The sequence below is a fragment of the Montipora foliosa genome, chromosome 11, assembly GCF_036669935.1.
Source record: "Montipora foliosa isolate CH-2021 chromosome 11, ASM3666993v2, whole genome shotgun sequence".
In the NCBI taxonomy this organism is placed as follows: Eukaryota; Metazoa; Cnidaria; class Anthozoa; order Scleractinia; family Acroporidae; genus Montipora; species Montipora foliosa.
The window spans coordinates 36,464,795-36,492,025 of NC_090879.1; the positions used below are offsets into that span (position 1 = coordinate 36,464,795).

The following is a 27,231-nucleotide window of genomic DNA, read 5'->3' on the forward strand; positions in this document are numbered from 1 at the left end:
TTGTTCCTTGATCTGCTTTATTTCTTGAGACAAGTGTCATCCGGAGGGAGGTTAGCACTTGCCGAGTATTGGAAGGATTTGGACAGGTTTTCTTATTTTAAGTGTTCTTCAAGTTTCCTAAAGGGAATCCTTAGATTTTCTTATATTAGTCTCTAAAGAGGAGCTAAGTCCATATATTGCGTTTCCTGCTTGGTCTGTTGGTTTTCAGCAGACGTTTTAGACAGGCTGTACTCTTGTTTCTTCTGGAAGTAGCTTTTGTGCCTTGGTTCCATTTGTGATGCTGGGGGACTTTGTGTTGTTGGGGGACTCTTTTCATCTGCAGACTCCTCCATTTCATATTTGAGTTGTATAGACAAATCGAGGTCATCGTTTTGAGGTATTCCTCTGGTGTTGTGGGTACATAGATGTCATTAGTTTTCATTGTTCGTATCCTGCCGATGGCGAAGAGATACTTCTGTAGGATGTTGTCTTGTTCCATTATCAAACGGGTTTGATAACATATGTATGGTCTCCAGCCAAGACCGGCGGTTTCGATTCTGTACGCATCTCTTGCAGTTGCTATTTATCTGACGAACAGTAATATGTGTAGTATAGTAGGAAACAACTCAGTTCTATTCCTGGCATAAGTTGTGAGCGGTGATCCCTATTTATATGTGCAAGAGCGGTTAGCGGGGGGGGGGTGAGAATCGAAAAATGTGTATTATCATTGGCCCATTCGCATATGGAGGGGAACCAATCACGGTGGTGTATTTTCGATCCGCTCTATTATGAAACTAGGGTTGTGCTTGTTTTGAAGCTTTATTCGTGTAAGAATGATCGCAGTTTTTCGAGCCTGAAGATATACACCCAAGCATGTGCACTATGTGTTTTATTTCCTTGCCTTGGAAAAAAAGGCCAAGATTTTGTTTGCGTGGTGTGAGCTCTCGTGACTTTGTGCAGTACATTTGTACATGTTAAACTTTGTAATTTCACACCGGGACGGGGCCTGACTGGAATAGCTCAACAGTGGATAAAGATTAGGACAGGCCTGCACGGACTCCCTGTGTGATTCAATTGTAGATGAATGTAGCCTTCAGGGCTGAATTAGTGACAGGCCTATACGGACTCGCTGCATGATTTAGTTGTAATTGAATGTAGCCTTCATAACTTAGCTTTAACTAGCTTTAACTAGCCTATCGGTGGTTTGTGATCCCATGAAAGAAATAAATATAATGTTGTGCAAGTAGGTTATGTTTCAAGGTAATTTTGTTAGGTGTTTTGTTTTTCACAGTGCTTTCTAATTGATTTCACTCTGCAGTCAGCTGGAGTTCACTTACTACTTGAAATCAAAGTGTTACACCTGCATACATGTACATACCTTCCATTTGTAAGTCTGTCCATGGGCAATTTTCCAAAAGGTCTATAATTTTTGAGAACAGGTCCTGATTTCTGTCTGACTCTGGACTGTAAGAATTGATAGCAGTGTTTTTTAAAGAGATTTCCAAAGCAAGCCTATTTTTATACATAAATATATCTACAGTGTACAGCTGTTTCAACAAAGGTTGTCCAAAAACAAAAAGGTAAAAGCGTATGCAACAATGGCAAAAGGTAGTCTGGTAGCCAGTAGTGTTCCAAAATTGGTTTTAGAGACGGTAGTCAAATATGAACTTTATATTTTCTATAGCTTGTTTATTAGCTTTTGCACTTTGTTCTGTATTGAAGCAAAATACATGTAAACTTATTATCCCTTGTTTTGTTACTCTCTAAAATTGTCCTTGCTTGTTGAAAATGTCAAGATAACAATAAGCACCCACCCTAATGGGCCAAAAAATGAATAAGTGCCCAGGCCATTAATCGAATAAATATGTTTCCAAGTGCAGCACAGAATATACACATTGTTATGATGTCTAAAAAATAACAATTAAGGGTATAAAACGTACTCCTCTGTGACAGCATAGCCGGTTGTCATCTTTTCTCCACCATTTTTTATAAATAAACCAAAACCTCTTCTGAAAGATAAAGAGTTAATCACCCCTTAGAATCATCATCACCATGGTTGGCATTTCTGAGGCTTATATAGGAATGTAATTTAGTCCATGATGCTAGGTCCAAGTGATAAATAACAACTTTATTAAACACATATTTGTATCTTGATATTAATTACAGAAATACGCAGTATGCATAGAGCATAGCTGAAGCTGACTGCATAACTAAGGGTGTATGTCTTTGGGAAAATGTGAATACTGATTTTAATCCAAGATCACTCAGACCATGGTGTATCAGAGGAGGCAACAAATCCAGTACTCTGGGTAAAGATTCATTGGTTCCTTTGATGCACCATGCTCAAGTGATCTTGGGATAAAAAATCCGGATTCATATTCTGATTTCTCCCAAAGAAATTAACGGTCCTTTAATGATTATTGCATTTTACACCTGTCTTTTGTTCCTTTCTTTAACCTTGTGGCTTCCTTAGCTATTCAATGTACAAACATTAGGGATTAAGGCTACATAAAATAATCTAAGGTAGAATTTTGTCATTAATTAACTACACTCTGTAACTGATGTTTGTGTTGTGTGAGGCTTACTATTTTCCTCTAGTGTTTGAGTACCACCATTACATTTTGAACCTAGTGCTATCTACAAATTTGAAATATTTAGCTTCCACATCCAAAAATTTACTTCTGAACATGGAAACATGACTTTGGATTACTTTATTAGTGGCGTTAATGTAAGCTTTTTATCATTTTCTAGTTGATTATGAAAGGTAAAGTGTTGCAAAACTATACCCTTCCACCCACCACACATTTGCCCAGTGCATGTCAAATTCAGTACAGAGAATGTAGTGACAAATAAGCAAATGCTCTGTGGCCGAGTTACAAGCTTGTTGGTGCCCAGCCCCTCAACTGCTCCATGTTTTGTATTCAACTATGGCGGCATAAAAACATGACGAAACACAGAATACAACTTATTTCTTCGCAAAGCGTCTTAGATATCCATCTAAATTCAGTAACACTGTGTAAGAGTGAGAGACACCTTAAGTTACAAAAGAAAATGACTAAAGGCTTCCCGATATCTATAGTCCACATTGATGGCGGTTCCTTTGAAGACACGTGTGCACATTCATCAGCTGGTCGATCAACAAGCGAATTTTGAAGCAAACGCTACGGCCCCAAAAAATTAATTGTATTCTATAAGAGTCAAGTTAAGTTATACCTACCCTTAAATCGTTCGGGACTTCTACAGTGGACTGTACATGGCTTTTTCTGCGACGTCTACTCTTCTGTGTTTGTTGCCGTTCAAGCTCTGTTCTCAACGTATCATTTTCATTTGAAAGAGTAGCATTTGCTTCTTCCAATTTCTTCTGCCCTTCTTGAATCGCATCCAATCTTCTGTTCATCTTTTCCATGAGGACTAGCTGCCTTTCTTGAACCGCATCCATAGCGTAAATCTCACTTGAACAAGCGAACTTCAATATGTAAACTACTACTGCAGAAAAATGCAGAAGTGTGATACGATTTCAAATGACGCCCTACTATATATGGGCATTCGATATTAGACATCTGATTGGCTGTGCGAAGAATGAGCCTCGACCCCTCGCGTCAAGCCTTTGTCACGCAACAGCCAAAATCACGCGCTCACATTTTAAGTTCCAAAATGGCTGGTTCTACGATTGGTTGCGAGCAATTTTGTCCGGAAAACTCCTGACTCCGCCGATTTTCTGCGCAACAAATGTGGTACCTGTGGAAAATCCTTTCTCTATTCATCCTCCTACCGACGACATCTGTAAACTCCGTGTACAACGAGAAAACGACGTCGAAGACTATGGCTTGCTGACGAAAATGACATAGATGTTGACGAAGATTACGATGTTGCCGAAACAACTCTACTGGACACTAATTATTTCAATGGATTTAGTGGTTAAGGCAGCTTAAATGAGACTTACATCTTTCAATGGCTTTACTTCTCTATTAAACATGACTTAAACATGCTTAATTTTCCAAACAGATTTAATACTGTTTAAGTTTGCCTAAACCAGGGCTAAATATTTCAATGGATTTAGTCGTATGTTTAAGGCAAACTTAAATGCGACTTAAATCTTTCAATACATTTACCCCCTATTAAAAATAACTTAAACCTACTTAAATTCAAAAAAGAATTTCATATGCATTTAAGGAGACTTTAATTTAACTTAAATTAATGTCTCAGTTTAGGATGTGTTTAAAAGTCTTAAACATAGCTTAAAGTTTCCGTTAGATTTAAGGATTGTTTAATGTGACTTAAATATTTATTAAATATTGGGTTTCACCCAGTGCAAACGCAAGAATAATCCACGAGAAGACAAGAACCAATTAGGATCAGTCAACGGTGATTTAATGATGAATTCTTGTTGATCGGTGTTCGATAATCGTAAACTAAAATGCAACAAATTAATTACATAACATGAATCATAGCGAACCAAAATACAACAGGCTAAACCTAAATTGAAATGCACTTAATTGAAGCTATAATAGGAAAAAATACTCAATCAAATAACACACACGAATTATCCATATGCTACAAACAGATTAAGGCAAACTGAACGACAAAGAAACTAAGCGAATGAAATGAGACACGCTAGTTGACTAACTACAACATGTTTGCTACAGTAAAGCATACAAACGGAATTATCTTGAAATAACCGCATTAAATGTTACCTAGAACCATATGACAACAAAGAACGGAGTGAAACTTACATAACTATCCCGGCTTGGCCCAAAGAACAGGAAAACAAATTGAAGTGCTAGCTTTAACCTAAATTGAACGAGATACGTGATCGAATGAAAACATGTGCGAGCAAAAAGAAATGTGAGAACTTAATGATGACGAAAAACAGACATAAATGTAACAAAACAAAACAATAGACGGAAACCTTTACACTTTGGAATGAGCTAGTTAGGAACAAACCCAGCAACGTACACTTCATCTGTATGGCACCTTTCAAGTTTTGACATTGTTGCGATTGATACTTCAATAGCTCCACATCCACGAGTTGGAGATGAAAAGGCTGCCAACCATCCCAATGTCCCATGAAGACAAGACCATAAAATTGTGAAAATAAGCCCCAGGGCTTACATTTTTTAAAGGCAGTTTTTAATGGGCTTATATTTGGAGGGGTTTATTATAATTATAGCGTTTTCATTCATTTCATTGCATAAAGTTAGAGTTCAATTTTCCAGAAAATGGTGTTTTGACGTCCAGGGGCTAATATTTGGAGGGGATTATAATAGGGGGCCTTTTTTGTTATAAATTTCAGAGGGGGGGGGGGATTTCTGGTCCCAACGTTGTCCATAATAATGGTGTTTGACTGCAAGGCTGTGGCTCTAAGGAAAATTTCGGGGAGCCCTTCCAGCACCCAAGCATTTCAGCTGGGGTGCCCAGCCCTCCAAGTTGGTCGCCCGAATTAATTCTTTATTTAATTAATTATCTGAGATCAACAACGCAGCAAGATCTTCATCCATCTCTCTCTCAACAAAACATTGCTGCCACTGCTCTGCAAGAAAAACCTCAAACCCCTCAAAAATTTTCACGGCATAATGGAGATTATTAAACTTTTATGACACTTTTCTTTGCTCAGTTCTAAAAAGACTGGCTACTCTGAATATGTAGTTTCATTTGGGCAAAACACGCCAAATGTTTCTTATCCCAATTTTAAAAAATTTCAGACTATGTGTAGGTGGACATACATGTAAATAAATCTGAACAGGAGTTGAGAAACACAATGCAACTCACCCAAACATAAACATTCACAATCACCAATCTGAGCCAAAATAGCCTAATGCTAAATATACATTTTGAAAAGCCAAACCTGAATCCTACAATGAAGATTTCACTTGAATATCTGAATTAATTGAGAAGACTAAGAACTGAACCAAAGTGGCAAATAGCTAAATGCAATAAACATTGTTACTATGTCTTCATAATATATTGAAAGGGAATGACAAAGTAGCTAAGCTTTTCAATTACATGGAACCAGTCAGGAAACTGATTGAAGATTAATCCGTTTATAGCATGAATCCGAAAATTTAAGATGAGAAAATGTTTGTACGTGGTGCAGCGAGCCCAGGCCATAAAAAGAAAAAACAACGGCATACGAAGTATCTTATTTTCGATTTTCTTGTGTGAAATTACGTAAAGTACCTAACAAATTAAATTATAAATATGGGGTTCCAAGGCAGAAAAAGAAAATCCCCTCCCCATGTCTATATAGCTACTGCAATCACTGCTTTAAATCATATTAACAGGGTATAGAACCTCCTACACTTAGCATTCGAGAAACTAGTGTAAGCTTAAGTTCAATGCCGTTTACCAATTAATATTTACTATTAAGTAGGCCCCTAACTCCTTTGGAAAACCTCTTTGTAACAGTTGAATATGTTACTTTATTTCTTTTGGGAACTATCAAATTAATTGTGTACACATAAAAGAATGGACTCCTGTGGATGTCAGCAAGTGGCTCCAGGAGCAAGAGGGCTTTGCCGAGGAAGCGACCCTGTTTGAAGGTTCGTTGCAACGCAGTAACTCATAAATACCAATTTATTTTCTTTAATAGCTGAAAACATGTTTTCAATATAAATATTGTCAAGGTATTGATTCTTGTCATGTAGAACAAGAAATTTCTGGTGTGGCGCTAAAAATGATGGAGCGCTCATGCCTTAAAGAATTAGGCATCACATCAATGGGAAACAGCTACAAATTCTCAGTCTTATCAAAGATTTGCTTGGTACTTTTTCCGGTACGTATGTACAATTTATACCTTGTGTTTTTACAAGGGCAAGCGTTATGCCAGTAGGATCCCAAAACCCATGTATATGTATAAAGGAGTTGAAACATGTAATAGGCCTGCTACGTAATGCAACAAGTGTGCCAACATTAGCAATATTATGTAGTAGGTAATTGCCATGTTCAAAACTGTCATAAAGAAACATATTCATTGTTGATTTGGCAGAGAAAAACAAGTCCGATACAACCAGCCACCCACCTTGTGAGCAGACCACTCCTCCATCTGCAAGTGATAATGTCAAAATAACAAGGAAAGACAAAGCAGGAATGACGGCTGAACTAAAAAGGCTTTACAATGAAAAGTGAGCCAATTCGTGATTTCTTATGAAATTAACAAACTATTGATTTCCCTTATACTATTCAAGTCAAAGATTGCTTCCATTCCTAAAACTATTATTGCAACATACTGTCAGAATAATGCACCCTGACCAGTACTATTACATGTATTACAGACCAAACCTTAGGAGGGAATTTGTAACCATGGACGTTTACAGGCAAAGCTTCCTTCCAATAGTGAATTTGTTACTGATGGATTAATTATTACAAATTTGGCTTTTTTTCAGGGCTATTAGCTTTCATAGATATGAGCTTTTTATAACCAGTTTGTTGGCCTTTCGTCTTTTAATAAAAGATGTATAGAAAAAAATAGAAATAAAAATATATTAATAAATAATAATAATAATAATTATTATTATTATTATTATTATTATTATTACAAATTTGATGCCTTTTAATTATTGGTTTCATAAATGATCCACTCTCCACAAATCTTTGCATTTCGTCCATTAAAAAAAAATTCTCTTCAATTAAAGTTTGTAATAATAGCTGTTCTGGAATTTTTTTTTCTTTATCTGAATAATTCACATGAAATCAAATTTGAAATTGAGTCACTATGTCAGTCTCAGGAGGAATGCTAGACCTGTTGTCTGTATTTGCTTTTCATTTGAAAAAAACGGTGGACTTCAGCTTGAGTCTGATGGAAACATTTTATTATCTTCTTGCACTGTGCTCACTTAACATGTGGTTTGTAATCATTAGTTTCTATAATGTTCCTAACAGAGTAAAGATCATACGGTCAGAGTGTTTCAAGAGATGGCCAGGGAATATTAAAGTCTATTTTAAAGGAAACAATGACAACAGCTTAATCCTTTCCGAACTTGTACTCCTATTGGAACCAGTGGTGAAGGTAGAAGAGATTGGATTTGGTAAAAGTAAGTAAGCATGTATGATAGGTGGTTGTAACACTAATAACTATCCTATGACTATTATAAGTGATGTTAAATTTAAAGATGACTCACATAGGAACCCTTTGTTGAATTTAGACTCTTTGAGCTATCCTACATCTTATGTTGAGACTGTCACAGTTCAAAGAGGAAAAAGATACCGATAGCCGAGGGCTTTAAGTGGCATTCTTTAATTTTGAAGAAAAATTTGATTGTTTAAATAATTTGAATAATATCAATGCATCTTTATGTGAGAACATACCAGGTTTTATTTTCTCTGCTTTTTTTTTGGAGGGGAAAAGGGGTAGGGGGGTTGAGGGGCAGGAGTAAGTTCAACCGGATCGCAGGTAGTACTAATACATATTTGCGAGGTTGTTACCAATGTAACTCCCTCTTAGGCTCTTAGTATCTAAAGCTATCAAGTTATGTCTCCTTTTCAAGGTGCCATACGCCATCACATCATCTCATGGGCTGCAGAAAAGAACCGGAAAATTGTAGATGGCTATGACATTGAGGTCAGTTGGTATTCTGACATTATTATCATTGTCTTCTGCATGATACTTGAAAATTCACTTCAAAATTATTTTAATATTTATTGTAATCACTTGTTTCTATTTATCAGGTCCATTTGCCCCCTGCTAAAAGGGCCCATAAGGGAGATGATCCTGTTCCAAGTTCAGATGGTGAGTTTCTCTACATTACCTTGTCTGTTGTAGAGAAAGAAATAAAAAAGATAGTGATCCAGAGGAATCCCATGTCATAACTTTTTGAGTGATGTAATGATTGTTTAATGTCAAATTACGGTATTGACATCTCTTTTCTTAAATATCCTTCTATTGTAGATAACTGCACAGATGCTGAGCAACCTGGTGAGACCGCTGAGGATGATTTATCATCAGACATAAAGCAATTGTCATCTTATTGTTCACAGTTATTGTTAACAAAGTTCTTTAATGTTGCAAAGTTTAGAAATTTATCTTACAAAAAAGACCTTTGTGCTGTTGCTAAAAAGATAAGTCTTAAAGCAAGGGGGGTTAGCAAATATGAATAAGCGAATAAGCTTGCTAATGCCCTCGTAGAAAAGGGCTTTGTCAAATTTGTTGACAGTGCAAACACTGCTTGCTTAAAGAGAGAAGAAATATCCATTTTAAAGACTATTGAACCTAATGGAGAAGCTGTGCATGTGGATGTAGGAAATGGGAGCTCAGGGGCAAGTGCAAGAGTCTTGTTAACATATTCAGACTCTGACTCAGACCAAGAATAATTGCTATCCTGTACTTTCTATTACCGTGCTGCCTATTGTATTTGAGGATGCTATTGTAACTTTTTTCCTTAATGAAAGTGTTTCAAAACATGTACATCACACTTTAAGATAACGATCAATAAAAACCATTTAAGATTATTTTGACAGCAATTGTATTAATTACAATCTACCATTATTGGTAAAAATAAACCGGTACCATTCAAATCACTGAGTGACGATCCAATTTCAGTAGTCTATTTACCATATACCAACATTGGAATTTTTCATAGAAAACCAATGAAATTACATTTTGAAAGCCACCTAGGTGAACTCACTAGTTTTAACATTCCAATGTCGGCTTTTTAAGATAGTTTACCAACAAAACTCCAGTGACAATCCAATTTGGTAAACGCAAGCATCAAATATCAATGCTGATAATTTTTCAATGGAATACCGATGAGGTTACAATAAAAAACCAATTGGGAAAACTAATTTATATATTCCAATGTTGGTTTTCCATAAAATGCAATACCAATATGGAAAATGTAACTCAATTTCCAACATTGGTAAACTATGTATTTTACCAATGTTGTGCCAATGTTTTCCCAATAACATACCCTTAAAGTCCCAACCATAGAATCTCTGAATTTTTTTCCTGTGCTGAGCTTTACGATATGAAAACTACACGAAAAAACGGATTCGAGTCTTCTTTTATCGGCAATGATAGGTAGGCGTTGTTTAGATGTCATTTTGTCCTTATTTTGAGGGATATTTTTGGCTTTATAAGGCATATTTCAAAAAAGTGAAACGATAGCAATATTTTCAATGTAATTGGTTCCTGTCATGTGTAATTTGGTGGTGTTTGGTCCATCCGCAGGGATTTTAGACCAAGCACATAAAGCGAGGAAAGGGCGTTTTAACATTGGGTCTTTTCCAAGGGCAAAAAGGCTCCCGAAAGAGGAAGCTATTGCGAGTGCTGTAAGCAAATGTACTGAATTGCAGTCCATAAAGGAAAGCTGTGTGGAAAGATGTGCTGAGGTTGAAAATGAAATACATGCATTAAAACTTAAGGTTGGTTATTTTCGTTTATGCTTTATTATTTTTTCTCCGGAGTCTAATGAGGGGAGATTGCTTAAAACAAGGGAGAGTTAAAATGTTGTTAATTTTAGCCGTTGAAGGGGATTGGTTAATAACATCTTTTTAGTTATTTGTTCGTTGGATTGTTTATTATTTATTTATTTACTTCATTTTCCATCCTTAAGGGAGTGATTAATAATATATTCATTTATTACTTCATCCATTCATGCTCCCATTATTAATTTTTGTTAAAATGTTAAAGGGAAACAAAAGTCTAGAAAAAGTTTACCTAAAATGAAAGTTCATACAATAAAATACCTGAAAACAGCAAAAATTTGCTCTGTTGTCATCTTTGTCGTAAGTAATCGGGAAGGAAAAATTGTCATTTTGCTATTACTCGCCGCCATCTTGAATCTCTTTCATGTAAGCGAGGCTGTGACGTCAGATTAGTCAAGGCAGTAAAACATGGCCGCCCAAGACACAAACAGTGACATTGAAACACCTGTTGAAAGCGATAGCGACTCATCGCTCGATCTAGAAATCGAGGCAGATGGGGTTATACGCCCGTTTATGTTTGAGCCACAGCGCGACACCTCCGAAGAAGACGAAAGTGACTCAAACGTGACTCAAGAGCCACCGGGGCAATTCAATCGCGTCTTGGCAGACATAACTGGTGCATTTGCACCAATTGTCAGGGCATGCCAACGGAAACTGAAAGTCTTTGTTGTCAGGAGATGGACGTTCTCGGAGATCGCTTGGACCTCGAAGGTACAAATTTAAATTTCTTTAATAACAATGTTTTAATTCACCTGTTGTAATTACAGATTTTTGATAAGGAATCTATAATATTTACCTCTTTAAAAAACAGTTTGCAAATATTACAAAAACTGAAATGGTGAGCTGTTTGCGGTTTTTGTTTTGCAGGAACGCGATACAAGTGCATAATCGAGCATGAATCATTTCGACCGGTTTGCCTGCAACCAGATGTTTTAAAAACAGCTCTTGTTGGGCTCCATCAAGTTCGGAGCGATCGTCTAGAAGATCCCCCGCCAAATGCGTAAGTTTGTAAACGGTTTACAGATATTTATAACAATGAAGACATGCAATATTAATAATTATCACGCTTAAAGCTTGCGTAAGGCTTGTGAAGTATGTTTTAGATAATTGTCCTCCTTGCCAAATAATAACGAAATCTTGGTTCTCTGATAAAAATCTGTAGGTGTACAGACAAAAGTTTGTTACCATGTTTTTGTCAACATTCTCCAGGATTTCTTTCTTTGTTCGAGTTTTATCTTGTTACAATGCTGTAATTTGCAGCGCCCAATATACTCGTGGCAAGAGTGTTAAAATTTTTAATACCCCTTCACCGGGGAAACATTTTTTTTCAAATAACAGTATCAGTTTGAATATATGCTTTCGTAGGTAGTGAAGTCAACATCAACACAACAACCATAACCTTTTTGTGTTTCCCTTACCTTACACTCCAGTGGGAGATAATTCCGAAACCTTATGAACTAAACTAGTTTTGATATTTTAAGAATGCACGCTATTACATCATAATATTCTTGATTATTTACAGGAGTATGAGATTAGCTGGATACCGTCAGTTTACGTGGTGGACGTACAACAGACTGGGAAAAGGAAACAGACGCATTATCCCGTCTTGTGTTGTTTGGGCCATCCGAAGAGAGTACCTGGAGGAAAGTGGCATCTATACTGGATATAAGGATGCGGAGGGGAACTATTCATGGCCGGGATAACAATGTATGCAAAACGGTCAAGGGGAATAGCTTGTTTTCTATTCTGAGATTAACTTCAACAAAAAAAGCCCTCAATGAAACAGATTATTTAAGCACGAAATGTGAACTGTTATGTTAAGATTCAATGGTTTTGAAACTTTGAACAAGAACAGCTAAATTTTCTTTCCAAATCTAGAAGCGTGGCGGGCGAGCAGCTCCTCTTTGGGTGGGCGGGGTACTGGCGCGATGTTCCTTGGCAGGTCAGGAACCTCAACCTCTTCGATGTCCTCCCCTGTGGCTCTCGATTCCAAAACCCGGTGCATCATGTCCCTCACGTGCTGCTTAGACTTCTTCTCGAACACAGGCTTAACCACCCAGTCTTTCATGCCCTTGGGATAAACGTAACGATACTGCTTATCACCACGTGATGTTACCATTTGCTCCCGCCCAGTTCCCGAGTTATGGTCTAAAGCAGCCAACTGCGATCGTGCAGACATTCCTTTGTGACTAGGCATGTATTTGTTGTAGAGCGAGTGATAAACCTCAAGGGCTCCAGTATGGATGAACTTGGAGAGAAGTTCCAGGTCGTTGAGAAGCCTCTTTTCCATAACAACCTCCTTCAGAGCTTCGTGTGCAGGTGAACCTGCTTTTAGCCACTTAGTTTTCCGGCGCGCAGTCGCAGAAATGGGATCGTGTGGGCAACGGTTGTACAGGGTGGATGAGTCCCAACTGTGCTTGTCAGCAACATGGTGCAGTATGCTGGTCCATTTTTCTTTAAGGAGCTCAGCATTCCCTTCGCATGTCATAGACGACCACCAAAGATGATTAGTTACTGATTTAATCCAGGGGGCCAGTTCCTCGCATCCTTTTTTCTTGGCTTTTTTCGCCAGCTTGGACTTTATGTTTTTACAAAGGTGCCAAACGTCGACCTGATGCTCAACTCCGCGATCTTTGTAGACAGTTCTCATCAGTGCCTTTATTCCTGTATGTCTATCAGTGCCCACGACATCCACGGGAATCCCGCTGTCGAGGGCACGGTCGAGGCAACGCTGAAAACCTAGTTTTTCCATTGCTTGGGAACTTGTGGTTTGTTTCACATGAACGACATCAAAATCTACAATATTTTTAGTTTCTGTGTCCATCATGGTATACGTGCCATATTTGGCACTATACCCTGGTGAATCACAGCGCCCATCACCAATGAGAGTTACAGATTCCCTGTCTAGGAGATCTGCAAGCACTGAAGCCTTTTCTTGCTGCCAACATTCATTTATAACTGGAAACAGGTGCTTGTTTTGATAGTTGAGGTAGTCAGACTCACCAGGAAACGCAAGATTAACTGTAGAAGCCATTTCTGACACGCGAGAAAACGTATTGCCCGTAAATAAAATTGCGCCAGAAAGTAACAGGTTCCCTGCAGCAGCTCTTTTAACGGTCGGCTGAGAAACCCACTCTTTTGAATGAGAGTTCTTACAGAATGTTGTTATTTTCAACATAGAGCCCTTTTTAACCAGATCTTTTTCTAACACCTCTTCTCCGCAGATAACGCAACGATTAAATAATTTCAGGAGTTCATCCTCAAATACGATGTATTTGGGGACTGAACACATTTTTTCAAACTTATCCATTCCATCTTGATCATGCATTTCCAAGTTGCTTTCAATAGTGTCGTCCAGTTCTTCAAAGTTCAACTGGAAAGAGCTGTCATTCTCATCCTCTTCCACTGAAGAAAAGGTGAGGTTAGTGATGATGTCTTCGTCAGGATCGAACAGCGGAGGTTCTGTGTTGGCTGATGACTTCTTTGGAGTGGATGTGAGTGCTTGTGTAGTCTCGGCCTGTGGATCCCAGGGAGGCACACAGGAATAAGTGTGGTCCTTGAGAAGCAATGCGTCTCCTGTGTCAGCTGCAAGCCACTGAGTTTCACGGCTGATAACGTTGCTTACCTCGCAGTTTCGTTCTTTTATTTCTCCGGTTTCCACCAATCTGTTTGAAGAAATAGAGGGCATCAATGTGGTTTCATAGATTTGTTCGTCTGCTTCAATATTTTCCGCTGAAACCGTAGGTGCAGTAGGTTGTTCTTCTGCTTCAATATTTTCCGCTGAAACCGTAGGCGAGGTTGTGCAGCCAAGGGTGAAAGGGTTCTCAGGCGTTTCACCTTCACTTGCCAAAGTGACTTCTGATCCTACTTCTGGAGTTGTGTTTACGAGTAGGGCTTTTACTATCTACATAAAAATTAAAAACATAATGCAGAAACTTAATTTTTTAAATTTCTTTATACACAAGTAAAAAAAAAACTTGCCGCTGTACACTCAGAAAAAAATTAATATGAATAATAGCCAGGATGCTAAAAGGCATACGTTTTTCATTCTAAAAACAGATTTTAATATCTAGAGCACCTGCGACATTAGAAATCAAATCCAGACATTGTGCTTAAGCCTCAATTATTTTGTGTGATTTCTAGCCACCTCGAATGTCCTGAACTAAATACTGCTGGTGCTTTACCTTAGGTTTCCTCAATCAAGTTTCCTCGATCAAGCGTGACACCGGTGCGTGACATTCGTACCAAAAACTCACCTCCCGTTTGGTTTGACGGCTTGCTCGATCAATACTTGTTTTACGGACTTTTTTCGGTGGAGCATGGCCAAAAATGCTAGGTACAGCGTCTTCCTTAAGCGGTGGTTTCCTTTTGCGCCTTGTAGTCCCAAGAAGCTCCGCCTGTAAAAATTATTAAAACACTGTATTTTATAAATTTATATATATAAAACACCATTTGCGTGACCTGAAGACCAGGCGATATATTTACAAAAAAGCGATATAATTATTCTTCTTGACGTTAATTAAATTTAGACGCTATTTCAGAGACAAAATATAAGAATCACTCGGCTGAAAATGCACGGCGTCAGGCGGCAGGGACTTTATTTTTCGCGATTCGATACAAATGTCAGACCATTGTCATTACTGCGATCTTGGCGGCCTGTTTCGCGCCATTTTCCAAAATAAATAAATGAAGCGTATCATCTTAAAATAATTGAATTAAAATCTGATTGTAAAGTAAAAAGATAGAATACCACATACTGTTTACCATGTGAATGCGAAGTAGCCGGAGTAAAATTAAAAACTTTCATACCTGAAGATCCCGCTCGTAGTCTTCTGTTGTGAAATGATCGGAACACACACGACAGTTCTCAGGTCTCGGTAAGTCTCCCTCTCGTTTTATTTTTGCGAGCCATTGTTTTCTACGATATTTGTCTTCGGGAAGTTTGTGAAAAGTGATACGTCCTTTAGAATTTTTATAAGTATTACTACATCCAACAGCAAGGCAATGAACCATAATTCCGGCCTTGACACTAACTCTTGCACGTGTGCAAAGGTCAAATCCGGGTCAAAACAAACCTTGACTATTGTTACGTCATACCCTCGTTATCATTCCTCACTTCCAATATGGCGGCCAGTGTTCCAAGATGGCGGCGATTTTGAACGATTTCGAAGCCATATGATTAGAATCCAAGTCAGTTCTACGCCAAATGACAACCATTTTTGAAATGCTGAGCAGGTGGGCTTTCGTTTAAGGTAAACTTTTCCTAGACCCTTGTTTCCCTTTAATAGAATGCCTAAGATCATGTCAGTGGCTAGTAGAAGTGGTGGTAGCAAACACCCTTGGTCATTTATACCTTGTAAGTATGGGTTTCCTGAGATAATGAGATTATTACATGTTTACTTTAAATTATATGTTGCAGAGAGGCCTCCTTGAAAACGAAAAGGTCCATCTCCCAAGAGGATCGGCAATTCAACAAGTCACTAGCTTCAAAGATGGTAATAGCGAAGTGTTGGACCTTCCTCCAAGTTCAGGAAGAAAAGGAGGCTGCTAACTATGGAAAATGCTTCTACGATTCATGGCAATTCATGCTTGTCACCTTCAAAAAAAAGAAAACTCTCTTTGACAGGACTGTTTAACACTATCTTAACCTATGCAACAACAAAAGAGCTCACAGAAATGTCAAAGGGGTCAAAGAAGATCAGTACAAAAGTAGTTCCATCCCTTGCTAATGTAGCTGCTATGGCATTTGAAAAATCTGCTAATAATACCAATCGCTCTGTAATGATTTTATACAGGGGAGGGCTCATGAGCAAAGCCAAGTACAACAGTGTTCTGACTTCACTTATGTACCAAAATGGGGTAGATGGTAAGAAAGAAAGATGTAGGTTATCTAATGGGGTGCTCCTCCCTAAACGTCTACCTTATAAAGATCGTATGCAGTTCATCAAGTCCATCGACATAGGGGTACTAAGACCAATTCCCCTTGCAGAGCAAATAGAGAACCAAGATGACCCAAATGTAACACATCAAGTGTGAGGTTGCTTCCTTGATCTTGAAGCTCGTTTATTGCAGTTGGCAGATCTGTATCTATCAACAGGTAAGGTAACACCAATTCTCAGTTGGTTTGGAAATGCCCCAGGTACGTTTTTGGTGGCAATAGCGGCGGATCTTGGCGGCCTGTTTCGCGCCATTTTCCAAAATAAATAAATGAAGCGTATCATCTTAAAATAATTGAATTAAAATCTGATTGTAAAGTAAAAAGATAGAATACCACATACTGTTTACCATGTGAATGCGAAGTAGCCGGAGTAAAATTAAAAACTTTCATACCTGAAGATCCCGCTCGTAGTCTTCTGTTGTGAAATGATCGGAACACACACGACAGTTCTCAGGTCTCGGTAAGTCTCCCTCTCGTTTTATTTTTGCGAGCCATTGTTTTCTACGATATTTGTCTTCGGGAAGTTTGTGAAAAGTGATACGTCCTTTAGAATTTTTATAAGTATTACTACATCCAGCAGCGAGGCAATGAACCATAATTCCGGCCTTGACACTAACTCTTGCACGTGTGCAAAGGTCAAATCCGGGTCAAAACAAACCTTGACTATTGTTACGTCATACCCTCGTTATCATTCCTCACTTCCAATATGGCGGCCAGTGTTCCAAGATGGCGGCGATTTTGAACGATTTCGAAGCCATATGATTAGAATCCAAGTCAGTTCTACGCCAAATGACAACCATTTTTGAAATGCTGAGCAGGTGGGCTTTCGTTTAAGGTAAACTTTTCCTAGACCCTTGTTTCCCTTTAATAGTAGCTACTCTGGCGATAGAATGCCTAAGATCATGTCAGTGGCTAGTAGAAGTGGTGGTAGCAAACACCCTTGGTCATTTATACCTTGTAAGTATGGGTTTCCTGAGATAATGAGATTATTACATGTTTACTTTAAATTATATGTTGCAGAGAGGCCTGCTTGAAAACGAAAAGGTCCATCTCCCAAGAGGATCGGCAATTCAACAAGTCACTAGCTTCAAAGATGGTAATAGCGAAGTGTTGGACCTTCCTCCAAGTTCAGGAAGAAAAGGAGGCTGCTAACTATGGAAAATGCTTCTACGATTCATGGCAATTCATGCTTGTCACCTTCAAAAAAAAGAAAACTCTCTTTGACAGGACTGTTTAACACTATCTTAACCTATGCAACAACAAAAGAGCTCACAGAAATGTCAAAGGGGTCAAAGAAGATCAGTACAAAAGTAGTTCCATCCCTTGCTAATGTAGCTGCTATGGCATTTGAAAAATCTGCTAATAATACCAATCGCTCTGTAATGATTTTATACAGGGGAGGGCTCATGAGCAAAGCCAAGTACAACAGTGTTCTGACTTCACTTATGTACCAAAATGGGGTAGATGGTAAGAAAGAAAGATGTAGGTTATCTAATGGGGTGCTCCTCCCTAAACGTCTACCTTATAAAGATCGTATGCAGTTCATCAAGTCCATCGACATAGGGGTACTAAGACCAATTCCCCTTGCAGAGCAAATAGAGAACCAAGATGACCCAAATGTAACACATCAAGTGTGAGGTTGCTTCCTTGATCTTGAAGCTCGTTTATTGCAGTTGGCAGATCTGTATCTATCAACAGGTAAGGTAACACCAATTCTCAGTTGGTTTGGAAATGCCCCAGGTACGTTTTTGGTGGCAATAGCGGCGGATCTTGGCGGCCTGTTTCGCGCCATTTTCCAAAATAAATAAATGAAGCGTATCATCTTAAAATAATTGAATTAAAATCTGATTGTAAAGTAAAAAGATAGAATACCACATACTGTTTACCATGTGAATGCGAAGTAGCCGGAGTAAAATTAAAAACTTTCATACCTGAAGATCCCGCTCGTAGTCTTCTGTTGTGAAATGATCGGAACACACACGACAGTTCTCAGGTCTCGGTAAGTCTCCCTCTCGTTTTATTTTTGCGAGCCATTGTTTTCTACGATATTTGTCTTCGGGAAGTTTGTGAAAAGTGATACGTCCTTTAGAATTTTTATAAGTATTACTACATCCAGCAGCGAGGCAATGAACCATAATTCCGGCCTTGACACTAACTCTTGCACGTGTGCAAAGGTCAAATCCGGGTCAAAACAAACCTTGACTATTGTTACGTCATACCCTCGTTATCATTCCTCACTTCCAATATGGCGGCCAGTGTTCCAAGATGGCGGCGATTTTGAACGATTTCGAAGCCATATGATTAGAATCCAAGTCAGTTCTACGCCAAATGACAACCATTTTTGAAATGCTGAGCAGGTGGGCTTTCGTTTAAGGTAAACTTTTCCTAGACCCTTGTTTCCCTTTAATAGTAGCTACTCTGGCGATAGAATGCCTAAGATCATGTCAGTGGCTAGTAGAAGTGGTGGTAGCAAACACCCTTGGTCATTTATACCTTGTAAGTATGGGTTTCCTGAGATAATGAGATTATTACATGTTTACTTTAAATTATATGTTGCAGAGAGGCCTGCTTGAAAACGAAAAGGTCCATCTCCCAAGAGGATCGGCAATTCAACAAGTCACTAGCTTCAAAGATGGTAATAGCGAAGTGTTGGACCTTCCTCCAAGTTCAGGAAGAAAAGGAGGCTGCTAACTATGGAAAATGCTTCTACGATTCATGGCAATTCATGCTTGTCACCTTCAAAAAAAAGAAAACTCTCTTTGACAGGACTGTTTAACACTATCTTAACCTATGCAACAACAAAAGAGCTCACAGAAATGTCAAAGGGGTCAAAGAAGATCAGTACAAAAGTAGTTCCATCCCTTGCTAATGTAGCTGCTATGGCATTTGAAAAATCTGCTAATAATACCAATCGCTCTGTAATGATTTTATACAGGGGAGGGCTCATGAGCAAAGCCAAGTACAACAGTGTTCTGACTTCACTTATGTACCAAAATGGGGTAGATGGTAAGAAAGAAAGATGTAGGTTATCTAATGGGGTGCTCCTCCCTAAACGTCTACCTTATAAAGATCGTATGCAGTTCATCAAGTCCATCGACATAGGGGTACTAAGACCAATTCCCCTTGCAGAGCAAATAGAGAACCAAGATGACCCAAATGTAACACATCAAGTGTGAGGTTGCTTCCTTGATCTTGAAGCTCGTTTATTGCAGTTGGCAGATCTGTATCTATCAACAGGTAAGGTAACACCAATTCTCAGTTGGTTTGGAAATGCCCCAGGTACGTTTTTGGTGGCAATAGCGGCAGATGGGGCTCCATTTGGGAAAGACAATGAGGTTACTGCATGGCTTGTAAGTTTTTTAAACTTAGGGAACCGAATTGCTAGTTGTGACGACAATTTCCTCATACTGGGTGCTAACTGTAAGGAAGATCATCCAGCTATGATCAGGTATGCTACACAAATCCGGGGTGAAAGAGCACTCATTAAAAGCAAGACATACCAACTTCAGGGACATGATACTGCTATTAATTTTAAGTTTGAGCTTGTCCCTAGTGACATGAAATGGCTAGCCACGTTTTCAGGGGAACTTTCAAATTCAGCCACCTACCCTCGCTCATTTGCAAATGTTAAGCAAGATGATGTAAAAAATGTGAATGGCACATTTGGGGAAGATAGTACATGTACTTGGAAGCAATGGTCATATGACCAGAGGGTTAAAGTTGCTAATTTGGTTGATAAGTACAAAGAAACAACTGTTGTTAACAAGCCACTTAAACAGCGAAGAAATCTGGTCACCAAATTCATTGCAAGTCAACATTATAGGCAAGAGTTTGAACCTGTCTTGGGTCCTGTATTAGATAAAGCTAAATGTGAACCACTTCACTTGGGGAATAACTGTTGTCAGGTATGGAACAAGGAGGTCATGACTACTGCACTTACCCGAACCAATGCTGGTGCTTCCATAGGCACAGTTTACCAATTGCCATTTGAATGCTGTTTTCGGAAGTATCTACGTGCAGTCAGAAACAAGGTAAAGTCTCATAAACTTTACAAGAAAATTGTTAAGTGGTTTAGAGAGAAAAGAAAGTTCTGCAGCAATTTTATGGATGTTATTGAAGCTGTCATTTCACCAAATGACCCTGAAGCTAGAAATGTTAAGCTGTATGCCCTTGCATTTTCTGGATTAAAGCTCAGAAATGCCTGTTCACTCGTGAACAGAGTAACTGATATTGACCAGAAGGGTATTGATGACTTAGAGAAGTTCTGTCGGGAGTATTTTATTTGCACTTCACTGTTTAATACCAGTGTCACACTGAGCATGTGGACAGTGGGTTTATGTGTCCCTTATCATTCTAGGTCCTTATTCAGTGCATTTCAGGTTGGTCTGGGCATAAACACCATGCAAGGGAGGGAGGCAAAACACCAAAAACTTGCCACTTATGCGGAGTTTTCTCTTCCCAAGGAAAGATGGGAGAAGGTGTTCTTACATGAACATATGTCCCTTATCTGGCTTAGGCAACAAAACCCTCATGTGGTAAAGTACTCCAAATCAAAATTGCAGTACATCCCCAAAATGTGTTATATCAGGGAATTTTGTTTCTGTGGCCTTCCAAAACAACAGGACGAAACTGGGTGTAAATACTGTCAGTCACCTTTAATGACAGAAATTTCTGCACTTGTTGCAGCAATAGAATGAGACGCATACTAGAATGATGTCAATTATTTTAGATGGCATTTTGCGGTGCTGCTTGTGAAAAGCAACTTTTCTTTACTTTTGTAGGGGAAAAACATGTTATATGTAACTTTGAGGTTAAGAGATACAGTTACTTATTGTTACTTGCAACTTCAATCTTTATTGTTATAGGTACATGTAAACATCAACACCTCATAGGCTTGTACTTGTATAATGATAATGGGATTGTTAGACATTATCTTGGAGAACTGAGAAATTAAAATAAAAGACATTCATATCACAAATATGTGACTGTTTGATGAATCCAAAAAAATCTTGCTGAATTGACTGGACAAATCATAAGTGCTGTGGTACGTGGTGCTCATTCCACACACCATAAAAGCAGTTAATTTCCATTCTCTCTGTTGCCGTTGCATACTTAAGAGTAAAGACCTTCTGCTTAGAGATCAAAATTTTCACAGTGGCATTTTTAATAACCTTTGTAGGGAGCCCACCAATAGCTGCACCAAGAATATCGTTAAAAAACAGTTCAAGTTTTCTCTTGGACCAGATCTTGATTGTTGTGGTGCCTTTTGACTGATGCATCTCTAAGCTATACTCAGATACACATGTAAGAAGATCTTTAATTCAGCAAAATATTTCCTCACTGAGCCTGTGAGAAAAATCGATCCTGTAAGGGCATGCTTGCCTTGGCGTTTTATGCATCCGTCTTTGAATAAGTTTCTTCCAGTAAAGTACTTCTTTTGCAACAAGCGTGTGAACTTTTCCCAACTCCATGGCACAGTGCAATTTCTGTCTCTCAGAAGTAGCTTCGTACTTCTTTACAATTAAATCCTTTGCAGATCGCAGTTCTTTAAAAAAAGTCTACCAAAGCAAGCATTTGATCAACATCAGCTGAAGCAATATTGCGATACAGTTCACTTTCTTTCTTATCAAACATGTCATCCAAAACTGACTTCAGATTTGTCGCAGACATCATGCGAGCACTCGCCATTTTTAATTTATGCAACAGGTCTGCCTCAATCTGGTGCTTAGCGCTCAGAGCACCTAGAATCCCCAGTGTGGGCTAAGAACTTATTTCACTTGTTTTTTTCACCTCTAGTTAAAAGGAGACCTCTTTAGGGGATATAAGTTGAATTAAGTTTTGTCAAGATAGCAACTGAATTAGTTTTTCTTAAATTATCAGGCTATATAAAATATTTTATGTTTTAAGTTGCTAACAGCTGTGTTTTATGCAATGATTAAGAAACGTTTCCTTTTCTTGGCTGTGGGTGGAGAAACACAAGAGTCTCTTGGACTGAGGAGGAGAAGGTTTGGATAAGAGTGATTGCAGATCTTTTTGTGAAGCTCTTTGGAGAGGACTACCTTAAGTATGTATACTCCCCAGACCATGGGACACGCATAGAGGAAGTGTCTGATCCCAGAGGAAGTTTCACATATGATCATGATGACTGGGAGGCTTCATATAAGAATGCACTCAACCTTGCAGGAGGTGCCAACTCTGTAAGTTCTGCAGATTCATTAAAGGCTCTTGCTAGTCAAACTTCAAGTGCTGACCTAGATGGCATTTCACCATTAGACCCAGACCCATCGCCAGCTAATCTAGAAAATCCTGTTGAAAATGAGAGTCCTGGACTTTCTTCTGTTTTCGATAAGACATGTTCAGATGATGGCAGTGTAGAAGAGGTGGCCATAGTCTTCTCCACCAAGCGTACTGGCTTCACAGCTGTAAAGCCACAAAGATGTAGAGAGCAGCTTCTTGGTGTTGGATCTCAGGTGCAATATGGGCTTCTGCCAAGTTGGTCCGCCCCATTCCAGAGGATAACAACATGTGTTCTTCCAATCCGTGAATCTTCCCTGGTCGATAGGTTAGTTGAAGGTGTGGTACCATTTTAGGGCGGTAGCACGATAGATACTACCGACCTTGTTTCCTTAAGAGGATGTAGTCCAACATCAGAAGAGAATCATCTCACAAATTTTGTAATTGAGGGGTATCTGGAGCTTATTGCCAAACAGACTGCAGTCAGTGGACAAAAAGTGGATTCTATTGGGTGAGAGCGTTTTGAGAAAGCAGCAGGGAGGCAGCCAGCGAAAGATGTTCTGAGAGGCAAAGCTCCCCTATTAGAGCACAATGTCGTTCTTGTCCCCTGTAACTCACAAGAAAGCAAGCACTGGTTTTTGCTTACTCTTCCGCCTAAAAAGAAAGAAATTGTGGTACTCGATAGCATGGCAGGAGCATTTGTAAATCGATCGGCTAAAGAGGCAATCTCTAAGATGTGGCTGCAGTTGGAAGAGCTGGACATCAGCAATAATGCCAGTGATTGGAACTTTTACTGCAACAAGCCAACAGACATCCCTCAACAGCAGAACGATTACGACCACGGGCATCTGGCATCTTTTAAAAGAATTATGGTTCTTGAGCTGCATGAACAAAAATTCAAAACCTTCCACTTGCTAGTATTAGCAATTGAAGAACTGAAATCAAATGTTGTAAACATTTAAGTCTCTGTTTATTTCTGTTCAACATTATCATATTGCTTTTTAAAGGATAGCAAAATTTTACAACAACTCTGTTAAAACTGATGTGACAAGGGTAAACACAATAGCTTTTGCAAACCAAAAGAAAGGTTACGTTCTAACATTTTCTGTTGCTTCCTTGGGTAAACATTTACCTGGAGTAACAGAAGCACTGGGGCATTAATTTGCCTGTGTCAATTAATAACTTAGACATTAGTTTTTGTTTTTTTTTGTTTTGTTTTTTTTGTGCAAACCAAAAGAAAGGTTAAGTTCTAACATTTTCTGTTGCTTCCTTGAGTAAAACTTTACCTGGAATAACAGAAGCACTGGGGCATTAATTTGCCTGTGTCAATTAATACCTAACACAATAATTTTTTTTGCAAACCAAAAGAAATGTTAAGTTCTAACATTTTCTGTTGCTTCCTTGGGTAAAACTTTACCTGGAGTAACAGAAGCACTGGGGCATTAATTTGCCTGGGTTAATTAATACCTAACGTAATAGATTTTTATTTTTTGCAAACCAAAAGAAATGTTAAGTTCTGACATTTTCTGTTGCTTCCTTGGGTAAAACTTTACCTGGTGTAGCACAAGCACTGGGGCATTAATTTGCCTGTCAATTAATACCAAACCCAATAATTAGTGGAAACCAAAAGAAACTAATGTTAAGTCATTTTCTGCTGCTTCCTTAGGTAAGATTCAATTTGAACAAGCACAATGCCTGCAATTGTTGTTGTTGTTTTTTTCTGAAGACCCAAACAGATTAAGCTTTGAACATTTTCCGTTGCCCTCTTGGGTAAAATTTACCGAAAGCAGGGGGAAAACACACCCGGGAGTATCAGGTAAGAAAGCATCTCAAAAATTGCGCTTCAGTCCTAAGAATACCTATAGCATTAATGAAAAGTAAAGTTATTTCCTGCAACAAAAGCACGTCAGGATCAAAGATTGGTGCTTGACCATTGATCAGTATTAAATTGGCATTGTTAATTTCTTATCAGGTAAATGGTCAAAAGTTGAAAGATTCGACTGCCCTGTTGTGTACCTTCAGAAGTTATTAACTGGTCTGACATCTGCGTTTGTGAACAAAATCGGCGAGCGTTCGCACTGGAGACCACCGATGTGGAAACCACGGACACAATACCTATCACGGAAGTGTTTTGAAGTGGACGAGATTAGAACAGAATTCGACGATAGCTGCATACCTCTTGCTATGACAAAAGCTTTTAATGGACAGCAAGAAATAGAAGACAACACACTGACAACCCCTGGAGGAGCTTCAGCCATTGCCCTTGCGAAGGCACAAGCCAAGGGAACAACAAAACGCCATGAGCCAACTTGTCGGGCATCCTTAATAATTGGCGAAGGGGAAGGAAGAGTCTCAAGGGAGTTTGAGCTTATCTGGTGGCCTGACTTGTTTAGTCAACAGGAACGTGGGAAACTCACTTTGTGCTATTATGTAGGGAAAGTGATGTTTACCAATTTTTAGGCTTTTTAACTTTGCGCATTCACTGCATAGATTTCCAAACACTATCATTATGATGACGTATAGGCAAAGGTAGGACGAGTGAAATAACATGCGCTATAAAGGCTCGGGAAATTATTAGACTTTTGACAACACAAGTGAAATTATTTCCTAACTCCACGAGTATAACATTTCAATACCTTTTCAGATCATGAGAGACAAATTACGCTCACAAACAGCAGTTTCTGACTTGAGCATTTGAATTTTGAAATTTTACATTAATGCTGAAATTTCGCGCTTGAATCAAGGGGTAATTTGTCACTCACGGCATTAATGCTGTAATTATCATTTCGTTGAACAAATTTCTGTTCATTTCTCTGTACAGGGAACGAAACATTTTAACACTCAACATATCCTACTTTAACGTTATTAACCACAGGATACAAAATGCTGGGCAGTAAAGTGGAGTTCATACTCTCTGCAACACCGGTGAGCCACATTTTATAGTTTTGCAAATGTGTGGAATTCAATCTTCCTCAATATGGACGTGGAACCGGTATTTCCCTGTCTTGGTGATAAAATGGTAACTGGGTGACTGGCCTTACGTTGCGATGCTTTGAAGCTCTGTCTTTAAGCAAAGCTGTCATTGTAGTATATTTCGCGTCGCATAAGTCGCAGTTCGTCTTGAAGGGAGCCATTTTCTTAAAGGTGAGAAGAACTTTGAAGGCTCTTTAAAAGAGCTACATTGTTTACGCTTGGAAGTTAACCAATCAGATTCTCGGGTGACATTGATAACTTCCGATCTTAATTGCTGAATATCTCACTTTCTCTTGATTTCAATCATGGAAGACGACGTCAAGAAAAAAAGAAAACTTTACTTTAAGAATCTTCGTAAACAACAAAAGAAACAGCGGAAAGAGAGAAAGAAGCAAGAAAAAGTGGTGACTCAAAACGAGCTACAGAGAGAATGATTGCGAAGTTTGGTGGACAGGATAATAAGCAAAATCGAAGCGGGGGAAAAAACGCACACGACGATGACTTATTACTTTCGCAAAGCAAAGAGATCGATCTCGGAGCCTGCTCAAGCTCAATACCAAATTGTACGGCGACCATTTTTGCAGAAGCAGAAAAACTTGCGGAAGGGCAAAGCCAAAAGGGAAAGGAAACTGAACAATCCAAAGAGCCCCAGCTCAAGAGATCGAGACTGCCAGAAGAAACATGTGCCACAGTAAAAGAGATTGACAGCAAGCACATTGCGCTCTCCGATCAGGGCAGGTTAATTTGGGACCTGTCGGTTGGCGAAGTTTAGAAGCATGGACGTGGTGGTTTGCGGAGAGTACAGCGGGGAGAAGCAGAAACGGGATGTCCTACGTGAAGCAAAGGTGATTGCAAGTCTCGGAGATCACAAAGGCTTACCACTCCTGTTTGGAGTACAGACCTCACAGATTCCTCACAGTCTAGTCGTACAGTTTCATGGTGATAAAGAACGAAGCCTAAATATATACCGAGCTGCTTGTAAGAAGAAGCTGACTGCTGATGAATGGAAAGGTGTGATCAACCAGGTCATCGAAGCTCTCCGTCGCATATATGACAAGGGTTTTCTCCACAATGACCTGAAAGCTAATAGCATTGTTCTCGAAAAAAAGGAGAATGGCTACAATGCATTGGAAAAAGCATAAGGATTGATGCGCCAACGAAAAGGAAGAATTTATCCAAAGCTGAACAGAAAGTCTATCAGCAGAGTTACCCTCACATTGCACCAGAGATTGTAAGCGGTACAGGAGACCAAACAACTGCCAGCGATGTGTATTCTCTTGCTCACATGGTCAATTTTACTCGTGACAAAACTGGCTTAGTTTTAAGTGCCGAATTTGTAATTCTTAAGAATCTTGCCTTATCTTCAGAGCCAGAGGCAAGACCCAAGCTTGTTGACTTTGTTTGTAACGCCAGCCAGATTTATGAAGCCCATAGACTAATTTGACAATAATTTGAGAAGAGTTGATAAACGTTTCTCTTAAAGAAAGAGTGCATTGATTTTTTATTTGAATAACTTGAATTTGTTATCTGTGTCTTTGTAATCTTTTTGTAAATCACTTGAACAGGTGATTGCGAGTTCATTTCTGTTTAGTTAAGACTTCAAGCCATACTTTTAAGAAGCGTTTCAGCGGGCTTTAACTAAGAAATGATTTTACTTTGATTCCTGTAGTAGTATGTAAACATTCATT

At 38.8% G+C, this 27,231-nt stretch overlaps 3 protein-coding genes and 1 pseudogene across 3 annotated transcripts; 2 read left to right on the forward strand and 2 right to left on the reverse strand.

The window, feature by feature from the left end:
- Positions 1–11,039: 11,039 nt before the first annotated feature.
- Positions 11,040–12,101, forward strand: LOC137975623 (P2X purinoceptor 7-like). Its single transcript, XM_068822755.1, has 3 exons — positions 11,040–11,109; positions 11,266–11,398; positions 11,921–12,101. The coding sequence occupies exons 1-3, from the start codon at positions 11,040–11,042 to the stop codon at positions 12,099–12,101; spliced, it is 384 nt and encodes a 127-aa protein (XP_068678856.1).
- Positions 12,102–12,253: 152 nt separating this feature from the next.
- Positions 12,254–13,690, reverse strand: LOC137976985 (uncharacterized). The gene has a single exon (XM_068824296.1). It carries the CDS (start codon positions 13,688–13,690, stop codon positions 12,254–12,256), a length of 1,437 nt encoding a protein of 478 aa, XP_068680397.1.
- A 77-nt stretch (positions 13,691–13,767) lies between these two features.
- On the reverse strand, positions 13,768–15,411 carry LOC137976986 (THAP domain-containing protein 1-like). Its single transcript, XM_068824297.1, has 4 exons — positions 15,208–15,411; positions 14,655–14,795; positions 14,024–14,302; positions 13,768–13,803 (listed from the first exon to the last, which is right to left on the reverse strand). The coding sequence occupies exons 1-4, from the start codon at positions 15,409–15,411 to the stop codon at positions 13,768–13,770; spliced, it is 660 nt and encodes a 219-aa protein (XP_068680398.1).
- A 10,437-nt stretch (positions 15,412–25,848) lies between these two features.
- On the forward strand, positions 25,849–26,987 carry LOC137976987 (uncharacterized; annotated as a pseudogene).
- The last annotated feature ends 244 nt before the right edge of the window (positions 26,988–27,231 follow it).

What these genes read in the sequence shown, in the direction of transcription:
- LOC137975623 (XM_068822755.1), top strand. Translation starts at nt 11,040, where the DNA reads ATGCCAACGGAAACTGAAAGTCTTTGTTGTCAGGAGATGGACGTTCTC. An exon ending in AGATCGCTTGGACCTCGAAG is followed by an intron (nt 11,110 to 11,265) that starts GTACAAATTTAA and finishes TTTGTTTTGCAG; the next exon opens with GAACGCGATACAAGTGCATA. An exon ending in GAAGATCCCCCGCCAAATGC is followed by an intron (nt 11,399 to 11,920) that starts GTAAGTTTGTAA and finishes GATTATTTACAG; the next exon opens with GAGTATGAGATTAGCTGGAT.
- LOC137976985 (XM_068824296.1), bottom strand. Translation starts at nt 13,690, where the DNA reads ATGTGTTCAGTCCCCAAATACATCGTATTTGAGGATGAACTCCTGAAA.
- LOC137976986 (XM_068824297.1), bottom strand. Translation starts at nt 15,411, where the DNA reads ATGGTTCATTGCCTTGCTGTTGGATGTAGTAATACTTATAAAAATTCT. An exon ending in GCCGTCAAACCAAACGGGAG is followed by an intron (nt 14,303 to 14,654) that starts GTGAGTTTTTGG and finishes ATTTTTATGTAG; the next exon opens with ATAGTAAAAGCCCTACTCGT. An exon ending in TAAAAGAACGAAACTGCGAG is followed by an intron (nt 13,804 to 14,023) that starts GTAAGCAACGTT and finishes CCTTTTCTTCAG; the next exon opens with TGGAAGAGGATGAGAATGAC.